The sequence below is a fragment of the Squalius cephalus genome, assembly GCF_949319135.1.
Source record: "Squalius cephalus genome assembly, chromosome: 6".
Lineage (NCBI taxonomy): Eukaryota > Metazoa > Chordata > Actinopteri > Cypriniformes > Leuciscidae > Squalius > Squalius cephalus.
The window spans coordinates 9,068,880-9,093,757 of record NC_137127.1 but is presented as its reverse complement, the minus strand read 5'-3'; the positions used below and the strand labels follow the sequence as shown (position 1 = coordinate 9,093,757).

Below are 24,878 nucleotides of genomic sequence, written 5' to 3'. Positions count from 1 at the left end.
CATTCGTTGGTAGTCATTTTATATTTACATCCCATTGTTTCATCTGCATTTGGATAAATGACAGTTTCTGCAGCAACAACAGACATAGGAATATAATGAGAGGAGAGCAGTGGGATTGTTGTAGATCAGTTGACAGGAAAATTGTTTTTCTGAAGTGCTTGGTTTATTGAATCTCCAATTCAGAAAATCCAGCGAAAATAAAGATTTTAAGAAATATTCCATTTCACTTCATGTTTTTGAACTTCAGACATTTCACAGGAAGTTGATTTGAAATTTGATTTGGAATGGCAGGAACAAGTACTTCATTAATTGCAATTCATAGTGAGATTAGTGTTCTCAGAAAGGATCAGGGCCCGGTTTCCCAAAGCGTTCTTATCTCTAAGTAGTTCTTAACCTATTCCTTAACCTCTCTCTTAACCTTATGGCACGATTCCCGAAACGTTCGTTCGCTAAGTATATCTTCTGTAAGTCACACTTTCGTAAGGTTGGTCTGGACCACTCTTAGCTTTACCTTATCACTGTTGCAGGTCTATATGAATATAATTCTGAAGTTTTAATACACCCAGACAGTATTAAATTAGGCTAATTCAAGTGTTTTCATGCAAAGAATAAAATTGTCATTACACTGATTGTTGTTAGATTTTTAATTATATTATTATACAATATTATTAATTTAATTAAAACGCTCTTTTAAAGGCCAGTGAAAGCATAGGCTACTGTCAGTTAAGTCCTATTCGGACGCTAATATTGTTTCTCATGGGCTCGTCCGGTATTTTAAACATTTACAGCACTGTAAAAAATTTCTAACCCTCCCAAATCAAAAATTTCAAGTGACTGATAACATCAACATTTTTCAATTGGCCCAAGTGAAATTCTGTAAATTTCAATTGGCCCAAGTGAAATTCTGTAAATTATAAAATTAAATTTACAGATTTTCACTTGGGCCAATTGAAATTTACAGAATTTCACTTGGGCCAATTGAAAAATTTAGATGTTATCGGTCACTTAAAATTTTTGATTTGGGAGGGTTAGAAATTTTTTACAGTGTGGCAGCACTGTTATATGTATATAGCACTGTTATATGTTATATGTATATATGTTACAATTTTAAAATATGTAGGCTAGGCTATTATAGGCTATTATAGTTTGGATTATTTTTTATAATATCCAATAATCATAATAAAATGCAATTTCAACTATTTCTGAAGTGCGTCATTTATAAAGATCACCGCGTTCTCACATAAACAGCCCCTGCACGAGAGAATAATTGATTCTCGAGCCATCTATATCAAACAATTCAGCACCATCACCACAGACAGCGCCGGGTAACGTCGCACGTAAGAAGGTATATCTTAAGCAGCTTCCTAAGGTATGGTTCGGGGAACACACTTAGGAACATAAACAACTTTGGTAAGATATATCTTTCGAGCTTACTTAGCGCGCTAAGAGTGAGCGTTATCGGGAAACCGGGCCCTGCTCTGCCACTTTGGTCTATGAAATTGTTAAGTTATGAAATATAATTAAATAAATAAAAAATTCAGGCATTTCAAACATTAATTATTATCATCAATTTCTAGTAATAGGTTACACCATATATGTCTGTATTATATAACATGTTTATGAGCAAGTCATACTGAAAAATTACATGTATTATTAACAAGGACTTTTACATCAGTAATATGAATTGTTTGAATTGAATTGAATTGAATTTAATTCTGCTCCCTTGTATTTAAATTAAAATAATATAAATACACAACCATTCAGAAGTTCAGGAAGATTGTTTGTTGTTGTTTTAAAGAAATTAATAATTTTGGATGTATTACATTTATCAAAAGTGACAGTAAAGACACTTATCTACTTTGTTACAAAATATTTCAATTTCAAATAAATACTGTTCTTTTTAACTTTCTATTCATCTAAGAGTCCTGAAAAATGTATCATGGTTTCCACAAAGTTATTAAGAATCACAACTGATTTTAACATTGATACTATTTGAATGATTTCTGAAGGATCATGCGACACTGAAGTAATGATGTTGAAAATTCAGCTTTGTCATCACAGGAATAAATAATGATAGAAAACATTTATTTTAAGTTGTAATAATATTCCACAATATTAATGGTAATGTTTTTTACTATATTACCAACCCCAATGCTGACGATAACTTGTTTTTTTATTGTTTTGTTTACAATCATTCAATAAGCAATCAGTTTAATGAATATTAAATCACTGACTGTTGGTATGTGGTCTGACACTTTCATTTTAACCCTGGCAGATGCACCTCTACTCACACGATATGAGGAAAGCACAGCAGAATATATTATAATAATATTATGACAAGATTATAATAATGTATGCAATGAAACTAGCAAATAAAAAATCAGAAACTTGGTTTCCAGCTTCGTGTACCCTCAATTTTGCTTTTCGGTTCCATCCAAGAATTTTCATTTAGGTGCATGACTGATTTAAACAGTAGCACTGATTTTTGCCGTGCTTCCAATATGTTCCACTATTTCCATCTCGAACCCTTTCCTGTATCTGTGGTGTGAAGTGGTCATTTCAAAAGCATGTGAAGCTCCAGGCATTTTGCTAGATCTTACCTCTGTCATTTATAAGTGTCCTGAGACTCATTTCTCCACTGCTAGTGTGTGAATAGCAGGCTGTGCTCATACGCTCTAGCGCAGCGGTGGACCCTGCGCCTGCTCAGTGAGAGCTAAGTGCTGCCACAGCGCTCGCCTTCACTCGTTCATTAAACTTCTGAAGCTTCTTCTATAAATCTCTCTGCTGCTGCATTTATGAACTGCAATCCACAACCATAGCAGTTTGTCTCTGACTGCGTTTTATGGCTGATTGCGTTGGCTGGAGAATCGTGAACTCTATTGCCCGAATCTTACACAGCTTTTCATTAAGCGTCATTGCTGGTGAAATTCACTGCCTGTGTGAAGAACGATCTCAATGAGTAGTCTTTCCTCCTCTGATTTATTCTACTTTGAAGTAAAATGAATAATTAATCCAAAAATAAAACTTCTGTCATTATTTGCTCACCCTCATGGTGTTCAAGCTTGCATTACTTTCTCTCTTTCATTGAAATTTTGATGAATATACTGGAGCTTTCAAGCTTCAAAAAGGTTGCCATATGACTTGTGCACAATATTTCAAATATGAAAAAAACAATTGAGTAGCTTTGTGTAAGGAACAGACTTTATTCACAAAAAATGCTGAAATCTTGTAATTCTAGATAAGATGATTTGTGAATATACCGACTTCAAATTGCTTCTCTCCCTCACAGAGTATTATATGACAATAGAAGACTTGAAACAAAGTCATATGGACTACTATTTTTTGGCTGTTGCAATGAAAAGTATCTCCAAAATTACTCCTTTTGTGTTCCACGGAAGAAAGTCATGCAAGTTTGGAGCGACATGGTATATTTCGACAGATGAGGTCAACCATTCTTTCATTGAAAGTAGCCTGTGTCATTTAATCTCATGAATTGTGTGGAAAGAAGAAGATGGCTGAAAGAGACACTGATGGTAAATACTTGCCTCATCACCATTATGGCTTATAGAGGTGGGCACAATTGAAACACAGCTGGAGCGCTAGATTTCCTGACTGCTGTCTCAATCAATGCGGTTACAAAACGCTCCCACCGTGACACAGATCGGTGGACCTGTGTTTCTTCATTGTCGAAAGAGAAGGCTGTCGCTGTTACACCGAGTCCTGTTTTTGTGATGATAATTCTCCAACATCAATCCGCCTGATTAAAATTGCCTGGGAAACTCTGCAAGAGGCGGTTATAATTAGAAGCCCTGTTCATGTTTGCTGGTGGTGGCTGGCTGCAGCTCGAGAATAACATTGTTCTCAGATGCCTCCCACTGCCTGTGGGGTGTGAATAAAGATTTGCACTTTCAAGTTCACTGGTTGTTGTTTTATGTTGTTGTGCACTCTCTGAGGTAAACTAGAATTAACTTATTTATACAAGTTCCCATATAAGCCTGCCATGAAATCTATCCCCTAGAGATGCCCTCAGGAATCTAAATGTCAAGCCAATAAAGGTCAAACCCACAGAGGATTTAATTGACATGTAGTAAGTGATCCAATCTAATAATGTTTGTGAATAAGGTTCTATGATATGGTGTTTTCTCTTACGTAAATTCTTTCGCATGGGGATATGGATATTTGGCGATGAAAAGATTATTTGTTGAGTGCCTCTGCAAATTCAGCTTATGTTCCTTTTATTACTAAGCGATCTTTGCTGTTTGTGCTTCTTGCCAGAATGACTAAATTCGACAGAATTCAAGTCACTAACAGTTCCTACAAACACCGATGTATTAATTTTGATCCATAATTCAACCAAGCAAGTTGGAAAAGAGAGCTGCTCACTTTTATCACTGCCTTGCATAGGCTTAGAAAGCCGTCGTGTAGCTGAAATGCGTTTTTCTCACAGGAATATTTTTTGCTTTGTTGAATACAAGGATGAACAATCTCGAAAACTATAAATGTACTTCCAACCTTTCTCTGTCAGATTGCACTGCAGAAGGGTCAAAGGAACAAGAAATAGCTTATTACGTGACTATGCGTCTCTTAAAATTCTCTGCCTTTCAAAGCTGCACTGTCACACTCTATATGTTCTTAAAGGATAAAATCCTAACTCTATGTCTGTCAAAGGACTCTGGGTTAAACTGTTCTCTCTAGGGGAGATGAAAGTGAAAATGCAGTAACTGGAACAGATGAAAGCCTCCCAAAAAGGCTTGGGTTCCTGAAACTGTGATGCCCAAAGTTAGATAAACCTTCAGCAGCACACTGAAAAATACTCAAGACACCTGCAGTGACCAGCAGAAATCAAAGTGTACATCTTTATCTTGTAGCATTAGACAACCCATTTCCCACACACTCTCAGACAATAATGGAGGCACAGCTCAATCATCCTTCTACAATAGGAGGTCTGTGTTCTCATCTCTTCATTTTCTACCAGACTGGGATTTAATCCTGGTTTTGTAAAGTCTCAGCAACTGTGATTCGGGCCTGTGAATGGATGTGTCCCTGGCTGAATAACTGCATTATGCCATGACTTCTGTTTTCAGGCTTGGCTAATGCGATTGTGATTGAATCTCTTCTCTCAATTCTCGGAAGCTTTGTCTAACTAGGTTGAGCCCAGGTTTAGATCGTAGGTGGGAGAAAACCTTTGCTTGTCTCTGTTGTGCCCTGTAATTTTGGAAGGGATGTTCTTTTCAAGTTGTTTACCCTTTCGGCTTATTCTAGAGAACTGTTTAACCCTCTTTTCATTTAGCACTTGAAGAAGAACCAGCAGCAGCAGAGAGCAAGGACCGGTTGCACCGGATGTGCATAAGTAACAATGTGGCCTGTTTTGACGTAAATGGGCACAGTTTACAACTTACACGCTACTAAATATTTTTGTGTTGCACCATTAAACTTAGTTGGAGTGTGACTCAATGTATAAACGAAATATTCTGGAGTAACGATTGGAATAAAATAGCAGACTGACTGAACTGCATCAATTGGGGCTTTCACACTGAGTAGTTATAGGAGCTCAGTTATAGGTTGAAGTGGCTCTGGTTGTGCTGGACTTTAATTTTGATGGCGTGGCTGACTTTTATTTTGACAACACTGAGAACGGCTCAGCCAGAGCCTGAGCACACAGCGCTCCCATTCTCCGTCTTCATTACGGTATACGAAAAAGTCGCTATAGCTGAGCAGAAATACCGGTACAGAGGAAATCATATTTTGTTTGGTCCCTTCAAAATCACATTGGATATGGAAGTGCCTGGACTTCGGTGTCGGTCCATCTATTGCTGCTTTCCATGTTCGTGGAGTAAATATGTAGCTGTGTTTACACAGCTTTTTTAAAATGGAAGGTGCCAGTGTTTTGCATGCGTTCAGCCAATCAACATACACTCAAGTCACTGGTAGTTCCTATTGTGCTGGGTTAGACCCTACTCTGAAGTAGGAGTTAATTTAGTTCCCCAAAAAAAGCGTTCCTAGAACTAAAATCGTTCCCAGTTCCACGCCAAGAAGCATATACTTCTGCCATTAGTAATAGAAGCTATGAAAAGGTTCCTCCGGTAAAAGCCCCTAATAAGCTCTTGTTTTACCTGACAGACTTCACTTCTTTAGACATATATGATAATGCTGACATTTACACAGAGAACATTATGTAAATAAATTACTTTGTTAGCGGCTCTTCAACACGAACCTGTCCTAAACAGCATCGCTCCATGTCAGAAAAAATCAGTCATAATAAATAAATGTCATTTCTTATGTTTTCAGACAATTTCTGAATGTTATTTACATATAAAAATACCTATGTTATTCATGATTGAATAATTGATTGTTATATTTAATGAAAACTTATTTTTACTGTTAGTAACGTGAAGCAAAAGAATGAAGAATAAACTGAAGCTTACGGCATTTAAACAACTTCTGCTCATATATTTGAATGCTGCTATTGGATCATTGAAGGTAGATGTCATATGCGACTATGCATGACTTTACAGAGAGCTTACTACCTACTAGCTACGTTCTGCCTTAAGAACAAATGGTGCAACCGAATAAAGTACAGAGTTAGTTACAAACTAGCCCGTGGTTACTAAGCCTCTAGTGTGGACTTTACATTCCAATTTGAGTAAGAACTTACGAATGACTGTGCAACCCTTTCCCTAACCAGGTTCGATCACAGAATTTAATCTCAAAGTACACACAGAAACTTGACCATGCCCCTCCATAATATTACAGAAAAAATCACACATAATTTGTGAATAAAGTTTAATTCAACTCTTCAGTATGACAAATTGAATATATTATATTTGTTATAAATATATATTTGTAACTGTATTTAAAAGAAAATTGTATTTAGAGTGGAAGGGAAAGAGTCGCTCTGCAGCACTACATATTAATATACTAATACTATGTTTAATATTATACATATTATTTTTAATAAATGTATAGTATATGTACAATATAATATAACAAAAGTCCCTTGAGTAGCTCTTCAGCATGTCAAAATAAAAGAAAAATAGGGTGTCTGTCAACCTAAGATGGTTTCGACCAGCCCAGTAATTACTGTGTTAAGAGGGTGCTCATAAATAAATAAAAATTTAAAAAGACAATAACAATAACAATTAGATAAATAACAATTTATTGTATTGGATAATATAATGGAGACGAGCAGATGCATATATCTTGTATAATTATCTGGCACAGTATCTGTGTATCTTTATTAGTTAGCCTCGTCAACAAATAGAAGGGTGTGACTTTTTTTTGTAAATATGTTAGTATAACTGTAAGCTTTCATCTATTTTAAGACAAAAACACAGGACATTCTCTGTTCAGACATGAGCCAATTAATCGTATCCTAGCAACAGCAGTCAATATGTTTCTTAGCAACAACATTTTGTGATATGCAAAATTGCGTTTAAAGAGGCTAGGACAAATCAGTCAAATTACATGTCCCACTATAATATGCCATTTTATTCTGGGGGTTCATTTGCCGATGGCTGTTTAAAATGACCAGCTTTGGTTATTAAACTTGATATGAGGGTTTCTTCATACCCTGTTTCACTTTGAACTTTGAAATATTGCGTAAGTAAGCACTTGTCTGCATTTGCCATGCTTATAATATTTAATGCTCACTCCGCAAAGGACAAAAAAGATTAGTTGTCAGCGATTCCATTTTATTTTATGTTTTTACCAAAGGTGACATATAATCTCTGTGGAAAATCTCCAACTGTAAGATCGCAATTCCTCACAACCTCCTCCTCAGCCCCTGATGGTATATTCATCTTGTATGTGACATTGTTTATTTAGTGGAAAACCTGTATTTGTGCATCACATATAATGCTCTTTTCGACTGTTTAGGTTTTGGCTTGAGCGCAGGTGTCTCAGGATGCTTTAGTCCAGAATGTCACTCATTGTTATTCAGTAATTCACCTTATCAGTCATACTTTCAGAAGTGCCTACAGCATATTTTACAGAAGGGTGACAGACCATTTGTACATTTGTGTTGGGGTATATGTGTTGCCTGAGCCATAATAGAGAAGAATGAATATTTCATGACAACCCATATCCTTATGCACTCATGCAGTCTGGGCACCAAATCATTAGTTTGCTCCAAGCATGTTGTTGTCCTGAGAGTTCAAACACATTTACAGCTCATTAAAGGCCTGCCACGGTTATATAGAGTTTTGATCTTCAGGTTATTTGTTTTACTTCTTGATTTACGTCTAACGGCATCATTGCTGTCATTTGGTTGATGCGATTTTCTGGATTTGAAAAGTTATTTGTTTTGCCAGTTATTTTGAGAAATCATGTTTATTTTGGCATGGACAGTAAGCCCTGCCTCTGAGCTTGCTGGTCTGTGTTAAGGCCCTTGCTGGCACTAAAACGCACTGCAGAACCACTGACCTGGCATACCGTTAGAATAAATCATTCTGAGCCTTCCCAACCACCACCGTCACCACCTGGTGGCTCCTCGTTCAGGCAGGTGAGCATGACAAACACTAGCATCCATCCTCCATTTAGAAAAGAATCTTTATTTTTCACCACACAAACAGGGCCAGAGGAAGTCTTTTTAATGCAGTGTCACCTTGAAACGGTACTATGCACATTTTCATGTTATTGTTAATAACCTATATATTACAATTTTATACCGTTTTACTTTAATTAAAACTAAAACACAAAAAAATTAAATCAGTCATTTTAAAAGCTAAGGCCTCGTTCAGACTTTCAGTCCAAATCCGATTTTTGTGCATATCCGATTGAAATCCGATCAGATTTAGCATGTGTGAATGGCAAAAAATAAAAATAAAATCACATTCATATGTGGTTTGAAATCCTTTTCAAATCACATTCCTGCAAATCCGTTTCAGTCTGACCGCTCTGATCGATTTCGCGCACTGGTTTATGTCACTCTCTCATGCCACGTAAAATGTAAACGTCAGACGTTGTTATATAGAAATGCTGAAAGTCGCTGCAGAAACAAGGTTCTGTTGTTGCAAAGTGCCGTAAGAGCAGAAAATGACAATATAACTGAGACATGTTTTGTAACTGGTGGTCACGGAATAAAGCCGCTCATACCAGCCTCCTACGTCTCTGCCTCTGCTTCATTAGACGCAGTAGTCCACTGTGGCGGCTACACATGGTCATATTGTGAATAGGACAACATCTGTATTGCAAACCCCTCCATGTCCAGGCTGTCAGTGCTCCCAGTCTCCTTTATTAATCCTTCTGTTATGGTCTTTTTATACACAGTCATCCTAAGTCTGCATGGCAATGCAGCATAAGTTATGAGAGACCTTACAGAGGCCAGCACTGCAGTCCAATTTTACTTCCTTGCCAATGCTGCCTTCCCATTTAGATATTCATTTACGATCCGTGAAGGCCAGGTTTGGTTAAAACGCTGACCATGACAATCTTTCTGCAAATCAGAGCAAAATCTCAGTGCCAATGGACAATGACTGAGCAAGCCAGAGATTAGGTGTTTACTCACTTTTTACAATGTCTATGATTTGAGTCTTGGCTGCTACACAAGAAGGGTTTTTTTTTGCCATGTAGACAATATAGGACAACGATCAAGAATATATGAGGAAATTGCAAAAAAAGATGAGACATATGTGGTTAAAAGGTCATAAAACTGTAGTCCACAATGGCTCCTGGGAGTGTTTGACAGAATCCATGTGTTTATATGTACAATTATAAAGCTTAAAGTTCAGCACTAAAGCAGCTTCAGGGCCAAAGTCTTTAACACCTTCAAAGTCTGTTACTTCCAATACAACACCTTTGTGAAACATTATGCCTCTATGGTGTAAAACAGACCCTGAGTGTTTGGGGAAGCGGTCAAAATGTCACCGGATCAATGAGTGTTGGCTCCTCTAATGTCCAACACCATTACGAGCTTTCAGAACTTAACTTGCCCTAAGCTTTCACCCACATGAGCAGCATCTTGTTGAACTCCTTTCTTTAAACTCGTTCCACTTCTGTTCTTTCCCTGAGACCTCTGGATCATGTTTTGCTTAAAGCTGGAGCAAAGTTTGCTAGAGTTTCTTAAACAGGACTTCATCAAATATACATGCTTAAGATCGTCAGAAAAGTGCTGATGTGCTCTTATCTGTCTTCCCTCCTCAATCTCCTCTTTCTGTCTCTTTCTCCCTCACTCACTGCAGGTATATGAACGTGGAACTAATGTTGAGCAGTTTGTGACCCGCTTCCTGTTGAAGGAATCAGCCAATCAGATCCAGTCTCTGCTGAACTCTGTAGAGAGTGCCGTGGATGCCATTGATGAGCAGCATTCATCAGTGGGGTGAGAAAGAGCATCACCCATCATGACCCAAAGCATGTGTACCACAGTTCCATCAACATAAATGTCCATTAGGACATCAGTCATCAACAGTTAAGTAGATTACATTACATTAATTGCGGGGTTTAAATGCACAATAATACTAGAGCAGGTTTGGCATCTCACCCGGGTATGTGATTGAAAGCAGTCTATAAATTTGTTTATTGGGCTGCCATCATACATTTGAATATGATTTGATAACTAAAGTTAAATAATAACAGAAGATGACTATTTCTAGTAAAACACAAAAATTAAGTCATATTTAGTTGATTTCAGACACTTTAATCATCCTTGTTTTCCCCGTTGTGACCTAGATCCTACCCCAGTAAGACCAGCCCACGCGTCCCAGATAGGCGCTATGAGGCCCCGGTGCCAGATTATCCTCCCAACAACAGAGTCAGTGCAAAGGAGAGCATGAGGAACATCAACACAGGTGCAGGTGAGGTGATCACTTCTGTATCCAGCTGTTTCCAAACACACCTTTCAAGATCCAACTAAATGTGGACATGCATTCAATTGTTTACAAAAGGAGTTTGATAGCATTATAGAGGAGGTATAATAGCACTAATATTATAGTGCACACCATTCACCATGTGCATTTGTATGCATCATGAATTTACTGGAACTCATGTATGTACTTATGCAGTAGATGTGTTCTGGAATTCAAGTCTGAAAGAATCTAAAATAACCACGATGGTACAAAATTTGCTAAGTGACTTACTTTTACAGACTGAATCCACTTATGTCTCCAAGTATCAGCATAAATGCACCATGCATCTGTTTATGTGAGCAGAACCAGCTGTGATGAGGCTTTTTGAATAAGGTTGCGATGAAATAGTTGGTTCTTGCCTCATACGCCAGAGAGTTCTTTTCCAAGAAACCTCTCATTTATTTCTTCATTTACATAAGCTCTGTTCTAAACCCTAGTGAGCTGCCTTGCTGTCTACTACCTAGAAGAAGTGACTGATTTGGAATGGTATAAAATTTTGCTAATATAATGTCACAATTCCCTAATAAGCAAAAAATATAGATAGATAGATAGATAGATAGATAGATAGATAGATAGATAGATAGATAGATAGATAGATAGATAGATAGATAGATAGATAGATAGATAGATAGATAGATAGATAGATAGATAGATAGATAGATAGATAGATAGATAGATAGATAGATAGATAGATAGATAGACCTTTTGTACCTCACCTATGATAACTTAAAATGCATAAAAATACTAAACTACTATAGTATCAATCAGTGAGTCACAAGCAAATGGAGACTCTGGGAAATCTTTATTGAGACTTGGTGGCTGTTCCTCAACCAGGGTCTATGAGAGGAAAAGACTGACTTAAGCAATATTACCCCCGTTAGAACAATTGGCACATAGATTATAGATGGCATTTTAGCCACTCTTTCAATCCTTTTTTCTTAGCAGAGGTTTACTCAAGGACTTGTTTAAAGGTCTATTTGGCATGTTGCTTTATTGATTCTTGGGGTATGTTTTTCCAAACATCGCATAAATCAATTCTATAAGGTTTTTTTTTTTTTGTGGTGCAGACTTGGTGGCCAACTACATTATCACGCAAAACATCCGCATTTACCATTTCTCATGCCGTCTAATTGCCGAAAGCAAAGTTAAAGTCTGTCAAAGATGTGGTTCGCAGGCTCTCCCGTGGGCTTTCTGTATCAACATACACCACATTTCCATTACTGATGAGATTTGGGCCTGAGCTCCTTTGAGTTGGTAATGAAACCGCTCTAAAGAGACACTAAAACAACACAAAGCCTTTCGTGTGCCAAGTCAGCACATACCACACGCTCACGACCGTCTCGTATGGATGATGCAACGGAAGAAATGTGTGAGTTTTTAATGAGGAGAAGGTGGAAAAAAAGGTCTTTCTTTAAAGCGTTTCTGAGCTTCAGTCAGGAGTTAGAGGGCGCCTGGAGATATGGTAACAAATTAATTCTAGTGTTTTTCTTTTTTCTGTAACACAGAGAAAAGCAATTTATGATTCTTTTTTAAATGTCCATTTCACTTTCCTCTGCTTCTCAGTGCTAAAAGAATAGTCATGCAGTCAATTTCTTCAAAATAGCCAAGCAATACAGACATTTCTGTTGCTGTGGATTTATCATTCAGCAGAACCAGAGCTTATTTGGAGTAGTGGCTTATCTTAGTCCTCATTTCAGCAGGTATGTTAAACGCCATTTGACATTTCAGCTCAAAAAGCTGTAAAAGAAGTTCCCATCGATGTGCACACTCCTTATTGGCAGTAATCAGTGGATCTCAATTGTCCTCTCGTTCACTTTTATTGTAAGGTTGGCCTGTTGAAATGCCAATATTCTTCGAGTGACACCACAGCGCTGAATCGAAGAGGTCTGTTTTATGGGTGACGTTCAAACACTGGCACTAGTTTTAAATTTCCCCAAGACACAGATAAAGCTGACTCGGCTCACAATAAAAGCGCCATTCTAGCTGTCAGCTCCGGCAGGGAGAGCCATGATTGGAGCATGCTCTCCAAGCTGTGGTTTATGAGCAACGGGATGAGAATATTGATCAATACTTCTGCGAGACTTGCTTTGCACATGGCACTTTTTCTCCCATCAGTCAATCATACGCTTTTCTCAAATTGCTTTCTTTCTCTCACTCTACTCTCCTCTCTATTTCTGTTCATGTTGCACACACACACACACACACAGGCTCAAAGCTATAAATCTGATATACTGTATAATTTATTGATATACAGTGAGTCTTTTCTTTTTTTATGTAGAGATTTAATTGGATTTTTTTATTTATATACTAGGGCTGCCCCTGACTAAAGATTATTCTAGTCGACTAGTAGTCATTCATTTAAGCCATTAGTAGACTAATTGCAAGTTTAAATTATGGGGGGTTTATATTAACTACTAAGCCTCTTGTCGCCTAACGTTTAGTTGACTATTAGGGGGCAGCCCTAGTCAATACTGATATTGGATTACCAATATTGAATATTTAATTGTACATGCTAATTTCTCCTATTTTTTACATTTATATTACATTTATAATATTGTGGTGCCTAAATGTATCAAATAACGGTAAAATACTAACTGCAGAGATGCCAGCAATCAACTGTAATTCTATGGTATGAATACTGTGAGATTGCATTAGCTTAAAGCTAGGGTAGGTAATCCTGTTCAGAAACACTTTTTTTTATACTGGGTGAAATGGTCCTTCCATCCCGAGAGTAGTCAATACATTATGTGTTCAGAAAAAGGAATGAAAACAATCAGACCTCTGTAGCAGCTGCAGGACAGTAAAAACTCTGACCAATCACTGCCACTCGGTCCGAGTGTAAAGAACCAATCAGATGCCTTCAGAGCCAGGAGGAGTGTCTTAGCAGTGTCAATCAAGTTCGCGTACGCGCTGATCGCCCCTCTCTTGCACAGCGCGTACCGTCATTCAAAATCAAGATTGCCGGTGTGTGCCGAGCAGCTGTGCTAATGGCGGACAAACAACCAAAACTGCCAATTTCTCGAGTGGAACCTGCTCATACAACAAAGACAGGTAAACGGAAAAAGACCGATGACGATAAACAAGCCCGTCGGAGCCCATTGACTCAGTGTTAAAACTCTAGCCGCATAACATACAGATAAAATGTCACGCACTGTGCAAAGCAACAATTGAAACCTGCTAATTCACTGGCTTGTCATGTTGCTAAAATAATGTACTAGCAAACCTTATTTAGCATTACATATCGCTAGAATAATTATTTACATAGCCTACTGCAACATTAGTTACCGTTATATTATCTTACTAGCTATTTATAACTCATAGAAAGAGTGCAACGTTATAAAGTTACATTACATGTATTGCATAATACGTAATGATTTGAGGACCAAGTTTGTAGTCAAAGTATGGGCAGGCCAGTCAATGTAAAGCATTTCGTCCCTACCAGTGAATGTGCCATAACTGTTTATCCGTCGTCATCGGTGACCCTGCATGTTTACTAGCCTGCGCGTTTACGGCAGGCTCCGCTGTGGGGGGAACTTTACATAACAAAATACAAGTTTAACAGCTAGTAGGCCTAACATTATATGTTATGAATCTTACACGAAATTCATCTTCATCACAGTGCAACTAATGGAAATGGAAAAACGTGTATCAATGCAACCTGTTTTTAGCTTTGCCTTATAGTTATAACTAGCTCGTTAGCGAATCAAAAAATATATATTTTAAACTTTACCAATATCGATATGATAGCTTGATAGTGAGTAGGCTACTAAAATACATCTTATTTGTTTATATTCATAATGATAAAGTTAGATTTTTTTATTACATGTGATTCTGACATGATGCTACATGCACTGCGCTCCTTCCTCTCCGCTCGTCTCAGGTAAATAATGCGTCTTCCAGCTCAGCTGTCGGAGTCACGCGTTCATGTGTTTTGGGGGCGTGGCTTTGGAAGGACCCCAGAAGGGAGAGGGTGGACTGAATGGAAATAATGAGCTGTCTTTAAAACAGTCGTTAGAGGTCTACATACACTCGATTTTTATACTTTCTTTTTCAGAATACTTACATTTTAATTATGTATTGATATATACATAAAGTTTAAACAAATTTGAAAAATAAGTTTTTTAGACCATTCTTACCTACCCCAGCTTTAAAGAATGCAAACTTAAACTCTGTTGTATAGCTTATACAGGTAAACGAAATTGCGTTTTAAAAGTTTAATAATCAATCATGTGTAAGAACAAATTTGACCAGTTATTTCGTTTAGCTTATTTTTCTCCTGCCAACGAGCACTAGACAGGCAAAACCATCAGGCTGAGTGCCACCAGGAAATACACAGTCTGAAAAGCCTTAATAAACACTGAAATTTTGGAATAAATTATGTATTACAGCGAATCTCTTTTTAATGCATTTATAATCACTCACTTATAAGCACTCTCAAGCGCTATTCCGGCTTGTTCAGTTCCAGCTCATCAGTCATCGTTCAAGTGATTTGGATGTGAGAAAAAACACTCCGACCGGTCAAGTTTTAAAACAACGCGCTCCTCGCAGCAGTCAGTCTCAAAGTTCCCTCTCCTCTCCACTTTGATTAGTTTTCTACTATTTTCCACCGTGAACACGGATAGGAAGACTTTCTCTTACTCTAACTGCTGTGAAACACCCTGTACGGGTGTTGGGTCGGACATTGTGCTATTGCTTCAAAAATGCACCAGCCCACAATGCATTGGGTACTACAGTACAAAACCATAAATGTAATTTAGTAGTAGTAGATAACTTTATTGTCCCCTTGGGGCAATTGGGTTTGCGGCACAGTCGCAAGGCACTTCATGACAGAACATCAGACATCTGACACAAACAAATACAATACAATGCAATACACTATAATCCACTACACCCTTGGGTCTGACCAGGCCAGCTGGACATCTAGCTTATTTTGACTGATTTAAGGTTTTTATGGCTTGTGGTACAAAAGAAAATTTGGATCTGTTCTTGGTCATAAGGGGTGGGCAGAAACGACGCCTAGATGGCAATAATTTAAAATGAGACGCCAACAGGTGTGTGTAATCACATACAATGTTATTGGCTTTCTCACCATTCTGTCCTTGTAAATGTGTTCAATGCTCGGTAATGTTATCCCAAGTAACTTGCTGGCAGCTGATTCTCTTTTTCTGTGATTCAGTGGCATTTCCGAACCAACAGATAATACAGCAAGTTAAAACACTTTCAATAAAAGCAGTATAAAACATTTGAAGCATTTTGTTATTGACATTAAAAACAAGCAGTTTCTTTAAAAAGTACATTCTTTGCTGTGTCTTATTGTGCAAAAGATCAGTCCATGAGTCCCATTTAAGCTTGTTGTCCAGTACAATGCCAAGGTATTTATAGTTTGTAACAACCTGAATAATCTCCCCATTGATAAAAGTGCCGGTGGGTTGCTGTGACTTTCTAAAATCTATGGACATTTCTTTGGCCTTATTGGTATTTAAAATGAAGTGTGACTTATTGCACCATTCTAAAAATGAGTCTAAAACTGGCCCATGATCTACCTCCCCATCCTGTAGCAGACTCACTAGAGCTGTGTCATCTGCATATTTAACAAAGTGCCTGTTTTGAAAAGTGCTAGTGCATGAATTTGTGTTACTGCACAGTGCTTGAGGATATTACCACAGATTTTGTCAGAGCCAGGACTTTTCTGTCTATTACAGCAACTAAAAAGGTGAAAGACATCCGATTATCTGATGTTTAATGCAGATGCAGGGGATGGAGGGGGCAGCACGATGCCAGCTCCAGCACCGCTGCCGCTCTCAAAGCGACAGAAGAAGCCGTTTAGCTGGTTTGTCCTTTCCAGTCCCTCACCTCCAGGCAGATTCAGGGAAGGATTCCCTCTGCCCTTGTGGGGGACATTGGTCATGGTCTTGATCCCCTGCCATGCCTCACGGGGGTTGCCTGACAGCAGGGTTGCCTCAATCTTCTGTACCAGTTAACAGCAATCGCTTTGCATTGTTTTCTAGAGCAGATGACTGTTTTAATGGAAAAAAAGTATGTTACTGTCAGAATTTGGCTATTTTTCTTTCAGCAATTTTTTACAGTGAACATTATCAATAATTTCACTGAGATGTTCCAATTAATGTTCCAATTAATGTTCCAATTTTGGCAAGACTTTGAAACAATTTTTCCGTAGAAACTATATTGTGCATGTTATTCATTTGACAGCATTAAATCGGGAAAGGAGCAGGTGGTCAGGGAAAGTTTTGGTCCTGACTGGAGCCTGAACTGAACTGAATATGACATCTTGACATCCTCCTAAGCAGGAAGAGCATGTGGCAAGACTCCCAGATTATCTTCACACATTCTAGTCTTTATAAGTTGCATTATGAAGAAATGTCTGTTGTATTACTAAGGCCCAGATGGAATTACAAACTTTATTAGCGTTTTCTGTGCTGATTTTATGGTAAAATTTCTAGAATTCTGTGGAATATTATTATTTTTATTATTTATTTATATGATTTTCACTATTATCTATGCCTTTAAAAGGTTTCAGGCCGTGTTCACTTGGTCCTGCTATTGCTATGGTAACACAGTTAATGTGTTCCAAAATGTCTCCCCTCCCCATTATGCTGGCCTCATCAACACAAGGGAGGTGTTAGAGTATAATTGGTTTGGCACCTCAAGTGGGGCTGATTTCAAAGGCAGGAAAACCTTTCCCTCATTAATAGGATCTGTCATTGCATAAAAGAAATAAAGGAAAGGTGAAAATCATGTTAATCGCTCTCCACATTATTTTGTTTTTTATGCGAAATGCAATATTGTTACAGTCCGCACTCTTCCTTTATCATTCGCGGTGGCAGTACCATGGTATGAGGTGGTAATACCATTAGGTGGTACATGTCCAAAAAAGCATGGTAGTATATTTCAGTGCTTCTTTTACGAGTGTCATCTGCAGCACTCAAAGAAGTTGGCAAAAATGTATAAATGTCCATTGTAATCTGCGTAATGACTTGAGCTCAGTAATAATGTCTGAACGTTTGATTCACACTGTCGCATTGCTATGACAGCCACTCTGAGACGAGGTTTCAGGAAGAGTAAAACATCATTGAAACTATCTGCAAATTATGCACTGTGCCTCTCTGTCTCTGTCAGGAGCTGTGGAGGTGAGAAAAGAAGGACTCGAGGCACAGATCAACCGACTGGCTGAGCTGATTGGACGTCTGGAGAACAAGGTAAGAGGTTCGTCTTATAATACTGAGAGGTCAAGTGCTTTCCTCCTGGGAAATGTCTTATAATACTGAGAGTCAGAATCCACAGACCCGTGCAGATACAATCCAGTGTTATAAGAACCAGAAAATAAAAACATGATTGACAATAAATGGAAATATTTAGCTCCGTTTCTGATAACATAATAATACATAGAGATGTTTTGTTTGAGTAGATATTTCATATTAATTTTATTTATTTATTTTTCAAATAAAAAGATCCCATCTAAAGTAACACTGTCCTAAACTGTTTATGTTTTAGAGGATGGCAGTTATTGATTGTGAATAACCCGATGAAGCTTGATTTTACTTGATTTTATTAAATAGTATGTCATTATAAACAAATATTATAGTACAACAAGTATACATTACCATTCAAAAGTCAGTCAGTAAGATTAAAAAAAACTTTTATTTCGTAAGAATGCACTGATAAAAAAGTGACAGTAAAAAATTACAATTTCTATTTAATTTTCAATTTCAGAGAATCCTGGAAAAATATGTATCACAGTTTCATTAAACAGCATAAAAAATTAAGCATTGCCATCACAGGAATAAATAAATTAACTACTTAATTATAAATTGTATTAATTACAAATTAAATCACAATTTTACTGTTTTTTTTTTTGGTCAAATAAATGCAGCCTTAAATCTTACTGACCACAAACTTTTGAACGGTCTGGAAATATCAATATGGAGCTTGAAGGTGAATTTACATTAGTCTAAAAACACAAATTTTGCTTCCTTTCAGAAGTCCACCGGTCGATTAGGAAGTAAAACTTTGGTGTGGAGCTTTTCTGTGCCTCCTGTAATTTCCATTACTCATGCACACACAAGCACACTCTGATAATTACACACATTCATATGTAAAAGCATGAGATGAGATTCAGATTGCATTTTGCAAAGCCAGTAATCTTTCGTCCTTATAGTTATTACTTCCATTGCTCAGGGTGCAGAGCAGTGAAGGAGGGCAGGAATGAATCGGTGAACAAAGGAAGCAATTAAACAGACCTGACAACAACAGTAATGCAGATTTTTACCCTTAGATTTTTTTTATTCAACACTTATGTAACTTTTTTTTCTTGGTTAACCATTATTTTACCATCTCTCTTTCTCTCAGTCATTTTATTATGCGTGTCTGATAGACATTGAGCTCAGTGCGCTAATAGAGTCCCCAGTTAATACTGAGTCTTTGGCAGGCAGGTTCTTATTGCTGGAGCTAAGAATAGCCAAAGCAACCCAACTGGTTTATTCCTCTCTCAGTGGAAGGGAGGTTCTGACACATCCTGGTGAGACGGTATGAATGAGAGGATATCTGGGTTGAGCAGCAGAGACTGCAGTGGCACTGGGAGATGTTTGGGGTCAGTCCAGATTAGCAAGGATACGGTACATGCACATATACTGTACGCAGGAATAGAAAATATTCTGTAGAGCTTAGTTTTAAATGAATTAACATAATAAATAAATAATCCTAATTTTGTACTATAGACTACCATTCGGAAGTGGGTTTTTTAAAAGAAATTAAGACTTTTATTCAGCAAGAAGGCTATCAAAAGTGACAGTTAAAACATTTATATTTCTCTTTCAAATAAATGCTGTTCTTATTCATCAAAGAATCCTGAGAAAAATATATCATGGTTTCCACAATAATATTAAACATCACAACTGTTTTTAACATCGATAATTATAAGAAATGTTTCTTGAGCAGCAAATCGGCATATTTGAATGATTTCTGAAGGATAAAGTACATTTTAAAATATGGTAAATATTTTCAAATAAAACAGTTATTTAAAAATATTTCACAATATTACCATTTTGTGTATTGTTGATCAAACAAATGCAGTCTTGGTGAGGAGAAGATGCTTCTTTCAAAAACATTAAAACCCAGACTTTTGACCGGTAATGTATATAATATACTCTTAAAAATAAAGGTTCTTTGTTGGCATCCATGGTTCCATGAAGAACCTTAAACATGCATGAAACTTTTGTGCAATGGAAAGGTTCTTTTATAGTTTCTTCAGATTGTTAAAATTTCACACAAAAATATGGTTCTTTGGTCACACTTTAGATTAGGATCCAATTCTCACTATTAAATAACTATTAACTATGACTTTTGCCTCAATAAACTGCTAGTAACCGCTTATTAATAGTTAGTAAGGTAGTTTAGGTATTGGTAGGATTAAGTGAAGTAGAATATGGTCATGCAGAATAAGGCATTAATATAAGTACTAAAAAACAGCCAATATCCTAGTAATATGCATGCTGATAAGTAACACTTTAGTTTAGGGTCCAATTCTTTTTTTTTAAATTCCATGAAAAGTTATTTTCCATGAAAATGGTTCTTTAATGGCATAGCTGGAAAACATATCTGTGTTGACCTAATACACCTTCTCGCAGACTTGCTCTCAGTGGTGGTCCTCCCCGCCATGACAATGTCAATACAGTGTGTTGAGGTAAAACATTGCAATATTTTGAAATACCTTTTTTCCACCCACCCCTGCAAGCCATGCAACCTTTCGCAATCGTCATAGTTTGGCTTGCCTTCAAGGTTCTCGAGTCAGGGACAATTTTTCCAGTTGCCATGTCAAACTCGGTCCACTGTGAAATCTGCCATAGTTGATCAATACAACTGTTGCAGCACACCTGGGTCTGTGCAGGAATTAGCACATGTTCCTCTAAACATCCGTCCTCGGAGCCTTCACTTTAATTGAAATGTCAAACATAGCACTGCACGTCTGTCCTGTCCCGTTCTCCATTCTCGCTGTCGCTTAGCAGACAGGGCAGCCTGACTTCAGTGACCCGCTTTGGCTCAGAGCTGGATCAGTCATCAGAGCGCTCTTGTTGTCTGCATAATGCGCCCCCACAGCTTTAGGAAATGCATCATTTCTTTTTTCCATCCAGTTGTGGCATCCTGATAGCCTCCAATCACTGTGGAGACTAACGCTCATGCCGGTCCTGCAGTCTTCATACTCGAGAGTATGGCGGTTGTCATTCTTGCTATTATTTTTGATGGATAACCCGCCGTCGCTTTTATCAGTGAGAGAGACAGCTGCACGAATTTGTGGCATCATTACTGGCCATTATGTACTCTGTCATTCCATGATGGTAAAGAGTATCCCGCACCATCCCTGTTCACTTCATGTGGATGGACTGACAGGAGACACCAGCGCCTCTCATTTATGAAGCACATAATGATTCTTACATTGCGGTGGTGTTAACTTTTCAGAGCCAGGGCTGCTGTGAATTCCTCTTGAATTCATAAAGTACCTATATTTGGAATATAGTGAGAATATTTGAAATATAGCCTATACTGTTCTTGTTCTCAGTATTATTTTTTTTATTATGTGCATTCATCACTGCATCCTAGTGACAGTGCTTGTAGCCTCTACATGGAGGAAGGGAAATAATACTAGCAGGCTTTCTCTCAGTGCTCAGATTCTTGATTACTAAAAAAACATGTCCTACAACGTTACCTGCCATTATTTGATAAAATAGCAACATTTCTAGTTTGAAATGAATCAGAGTTGAGAAATAAAAACTTGTATACAGTATATGCTGTATGTGTACTTTTAACTTTACTACTCAGCAAGGCCATAACCATGCCTTAAACATTGGGGAGAACCAAAGTTGTCTTTTTATTTTATCTAGTTTTTTATTTAAAGGAATTAAATAAAGGATTAAAATTAAATTAAGGATAATTTTTTTAAAAAGTGAAATAAGTTATAATTGTTGCCTAGTAATCAATTTAAACTATTTGCTAATAATGTTTACATTTTAAAAATATGCTCACATTCACTCTTATTCGTGTCTATCTAATATCTCAGAAACGCAAAATGTTTCTTGTCTCGTCACATTCGGTTATGAATTACATGAATCATGTAAATGATAGCACATTTTCAATTCAAAACAGTGAAATTTCAATAAGTTGAGTAGTTTGCATCACTGGATATTACTATCTGTTGCTGAACATTTCTAACATAAAACAGTAGTCAAATATTAAATGTTTAGCTACTAGCACCACACACTCTTTCACTGTTAACTAAAGCATTGCGTTGGAATTCGCACTCCGCTTTAATGAACAGTAAGCCCCGCCTTCTTTGATTTGATTGGCCATCTCAACGATTATGAGTGCTGTTAGATCGCTGAGGCAGATCAGGTTAAAAATGTAACTTTTAAAACATTTTGTCATCCTAACAACAAACAGAGCGATGCGTAATGGAGTGCAGCAGAACAGAATTAAGAATATTAAATATTGGGAGGCACAATTTGGCCAGTTTTAATTATTAGGGGGGACTTGTCTCCCTCAATGTCTATGGTTGTTACATCCCTGCAACACACTAAAGAGGTTCATAATATAATATACCTCTATACCCTTTCACAACACTGTCAGACATTTATGAAAACATTTAGACAAAACATTCAAGAAAAAATCTGGTAAAATGAAAGTTGCTATCCTGCTACGAGTTCCACAACATCACACAGGCCCTGGTGAGTTCTACTGCATAGTTGTTGTTTTATACTATACTTTTATACCATACGTAATTATGCTAATTTTCTTTCATATGTCAACTCCATAACACAAATTGTAAAGAAATGTGAGATTTTACATCCTATTAGTAGCTAGCAACACCTGAAAACTAAATGGCTACTGTATTTAATGTTTATGTGAAATGCAAATTATAGTTATTTTGTCAACACTGCTATAGTACCGTATAATTTTCTGACTGTGGTAACAAAAATGGAGCTGCAAATCAGTTTGAAACCATTGATTCATTAATGCAAGAATTACCTGCAAATATAAAAAAGAATTTGACATTATTTTCACAAATGAATTATTGACCCACATTGAATAATGGGCAATTACACATATGTGAGTAAATTAATGCTGATGACCACATTAATTGTAAGCGTCAGTTTGTAGAGGTTTAAAATGCAAGGTATAGAGATGTTTTTTTAAAAGTTCAACTTGAGTGCCTTGTTTTTAGAATACCATGTCATGCAAAAGACGCAAGACGTTAGCGCAGCAGTTAAATGCGTACATCTAGTGCACTAATCTATACATTTCTACTTTTATGTTTTGTAGACTGCTTTAGACATTTTTTTTTTCTTGGTAAAAAGTCAGGCAGTTGTGTTTGTGATGGATCTCCTCTGAGCTCACCTGATTGAGTGTTTGCAGACAGACAGAAGCAGCGAGGGGCAGCTGAGGGGGACAGTCAATTCACTGGTGGCTTTTCTGTTCTGGTTTGTGTTGCAGACAGTTTGGTTTGACCTACATCAGCGACTAACAGACACTGATGGCACAACTAGCGCAGTAAGTACTAAAGCACGTCTCATATACCAAAGAGCATGATAGAAAACTGCATAAAATCCTCCAAGACAATGCATGACCAATTTCACCCCAACCCCCCCCCCCCCCCCCTTTTAAAACACAAAAGCAGACTGAAAACCAATGAATAAACCCCTGTCAAATGAAGCTTGGGTCTCTCCAGAGCTCCTCATGCTGTTCCACACACCTGCAGCAGATCTGCCACCTGTTCCTCAGGATTAAGTCACATTTCTTTCTCCATATGAAAGCACCAGCTCAGTGTGTTTAAATCCAACATGTTCCAGGAGTCATTTGTGCCTCTAAAAGATAAGAGGCAGTATCACGCTACACCTCACCTGGCCACAAATCAGACTCGCTCTGTGGACTTAGTGATACACACAGCAGAGCATGATGGGAATGCACAGAAATATCGGACGGATTTGCTCAGCTAAAGTGTGGGAGTGCTGGGATTTAATCTCTTGTAAAACTTTGTGGTTTAAAAGTTTTAGATCTAATAAGGAAAAGATTGCCGTGTTTAAAAAAAGAAAAGGAAAAGGTGCAACTGAGTTCAGTGTGTAACAGATCTTAGCTCAAATTGACTTCTTATTGACATTGCAGGGATCAGGGGTAATTGAATCATTCCTTTTTATCCATTAATCCTAGTCAATTTCAGGACAAAATGGAGGTTGGGCAGGTTCCACCTGACAGCTTTAGCGTGTGCCTCTGTGTTTGTTGGTTAACACAAGCTTTGTTTTGGGACCCATTAGATATTTCTGGAATTAGTTCATCACACCTATAATAATATCAGGGTCTCCTGCAGTGTTATTTGCCATGATTATTACACAGAGCAGAAAAGAGCCATTTTAAAACAATAACTGTGCCATTTCAGAGCTATTTCTGTTTACAACTGATTATTGCTCCATTTGCTTCTAGTAAATTGCATGCATTTTGACATTTGGATGACAAACATTAAAACAAATTGCACCTAATCCTAGTAACAAGAAACAGGAATTTGAACAGTGATGCCAAATATTTAAATGAGCAGGTAGATCTTCTTAAGTATTACAGCAGTAGTGCTTTTCTTCACACCCTCATATATTTGAATATGTATGAATGCATATATTAGCATAATTATTGCTACTTAAGTTTTTGATTTTCCTCCTGTAAATATTTATGAAAATCATTACAATGAGCTACATACATATATAAACAAAATGTTCAGGCATCTAAAATGTGTTCCCACCTCCAGATATAAGAAAACAATGGCTTTTTGAAGTCTATAGCAGAGTGGAGATGCGGCAAGAAGGGGAGCTCTTATCTTCTCTTCAAGACATGTTTATAGAGAGTGGACTAATGACTGATCAGTCCAATGGCTCAATGCATCTGTTAGCTCAGCAGTTTAGTACTTTACAGGCTGTATTCACTGACTTCACTAGACTTACACCACCCGCAGTGCTTGTCTTGATTGGCCAAGAGGAATATAAA

At 37.4% G+C, this 24,878-nt stretch overlaps 1 protein-coding gene across 2 annotated transcripts in view; it reads left to right on the top strand.

Annotated features, from left to right (window-relative positions):
• necab2 (N-terminal EF-hand calcium binding protein 2) overlaps window positions 1-24,878 on the top strand; it is an 86,996-nt gene that overhangs the window by 51,679 nt on the left and 10,439 nt on the right. The window contains exons 6-9 of one of the 2 annotated variants that reach the window (XM_079874972.1): window positions 10,179-10,315; window positions 10,666-10,790; window positions 17,979-18,058; window positions 23,343-23,399. In XM_079874972.1, coding sequence (XP_079731098.1) covers window positions 10,179-10,315; window positions 10,666-10,790; window positions 17,979-18,058; window positions 23,343-23,399 — 399 coding nt within the window. The remainder of the gene's footprint in view (window positions 1-10,178; window positions 10,316-10,665; window positions 10,791-17,978; window positions 18,059-23,342; window positions 23,400-24,878) is intronic. The other variant, XM_079874973.1, reaches the window with a different exon arrangement.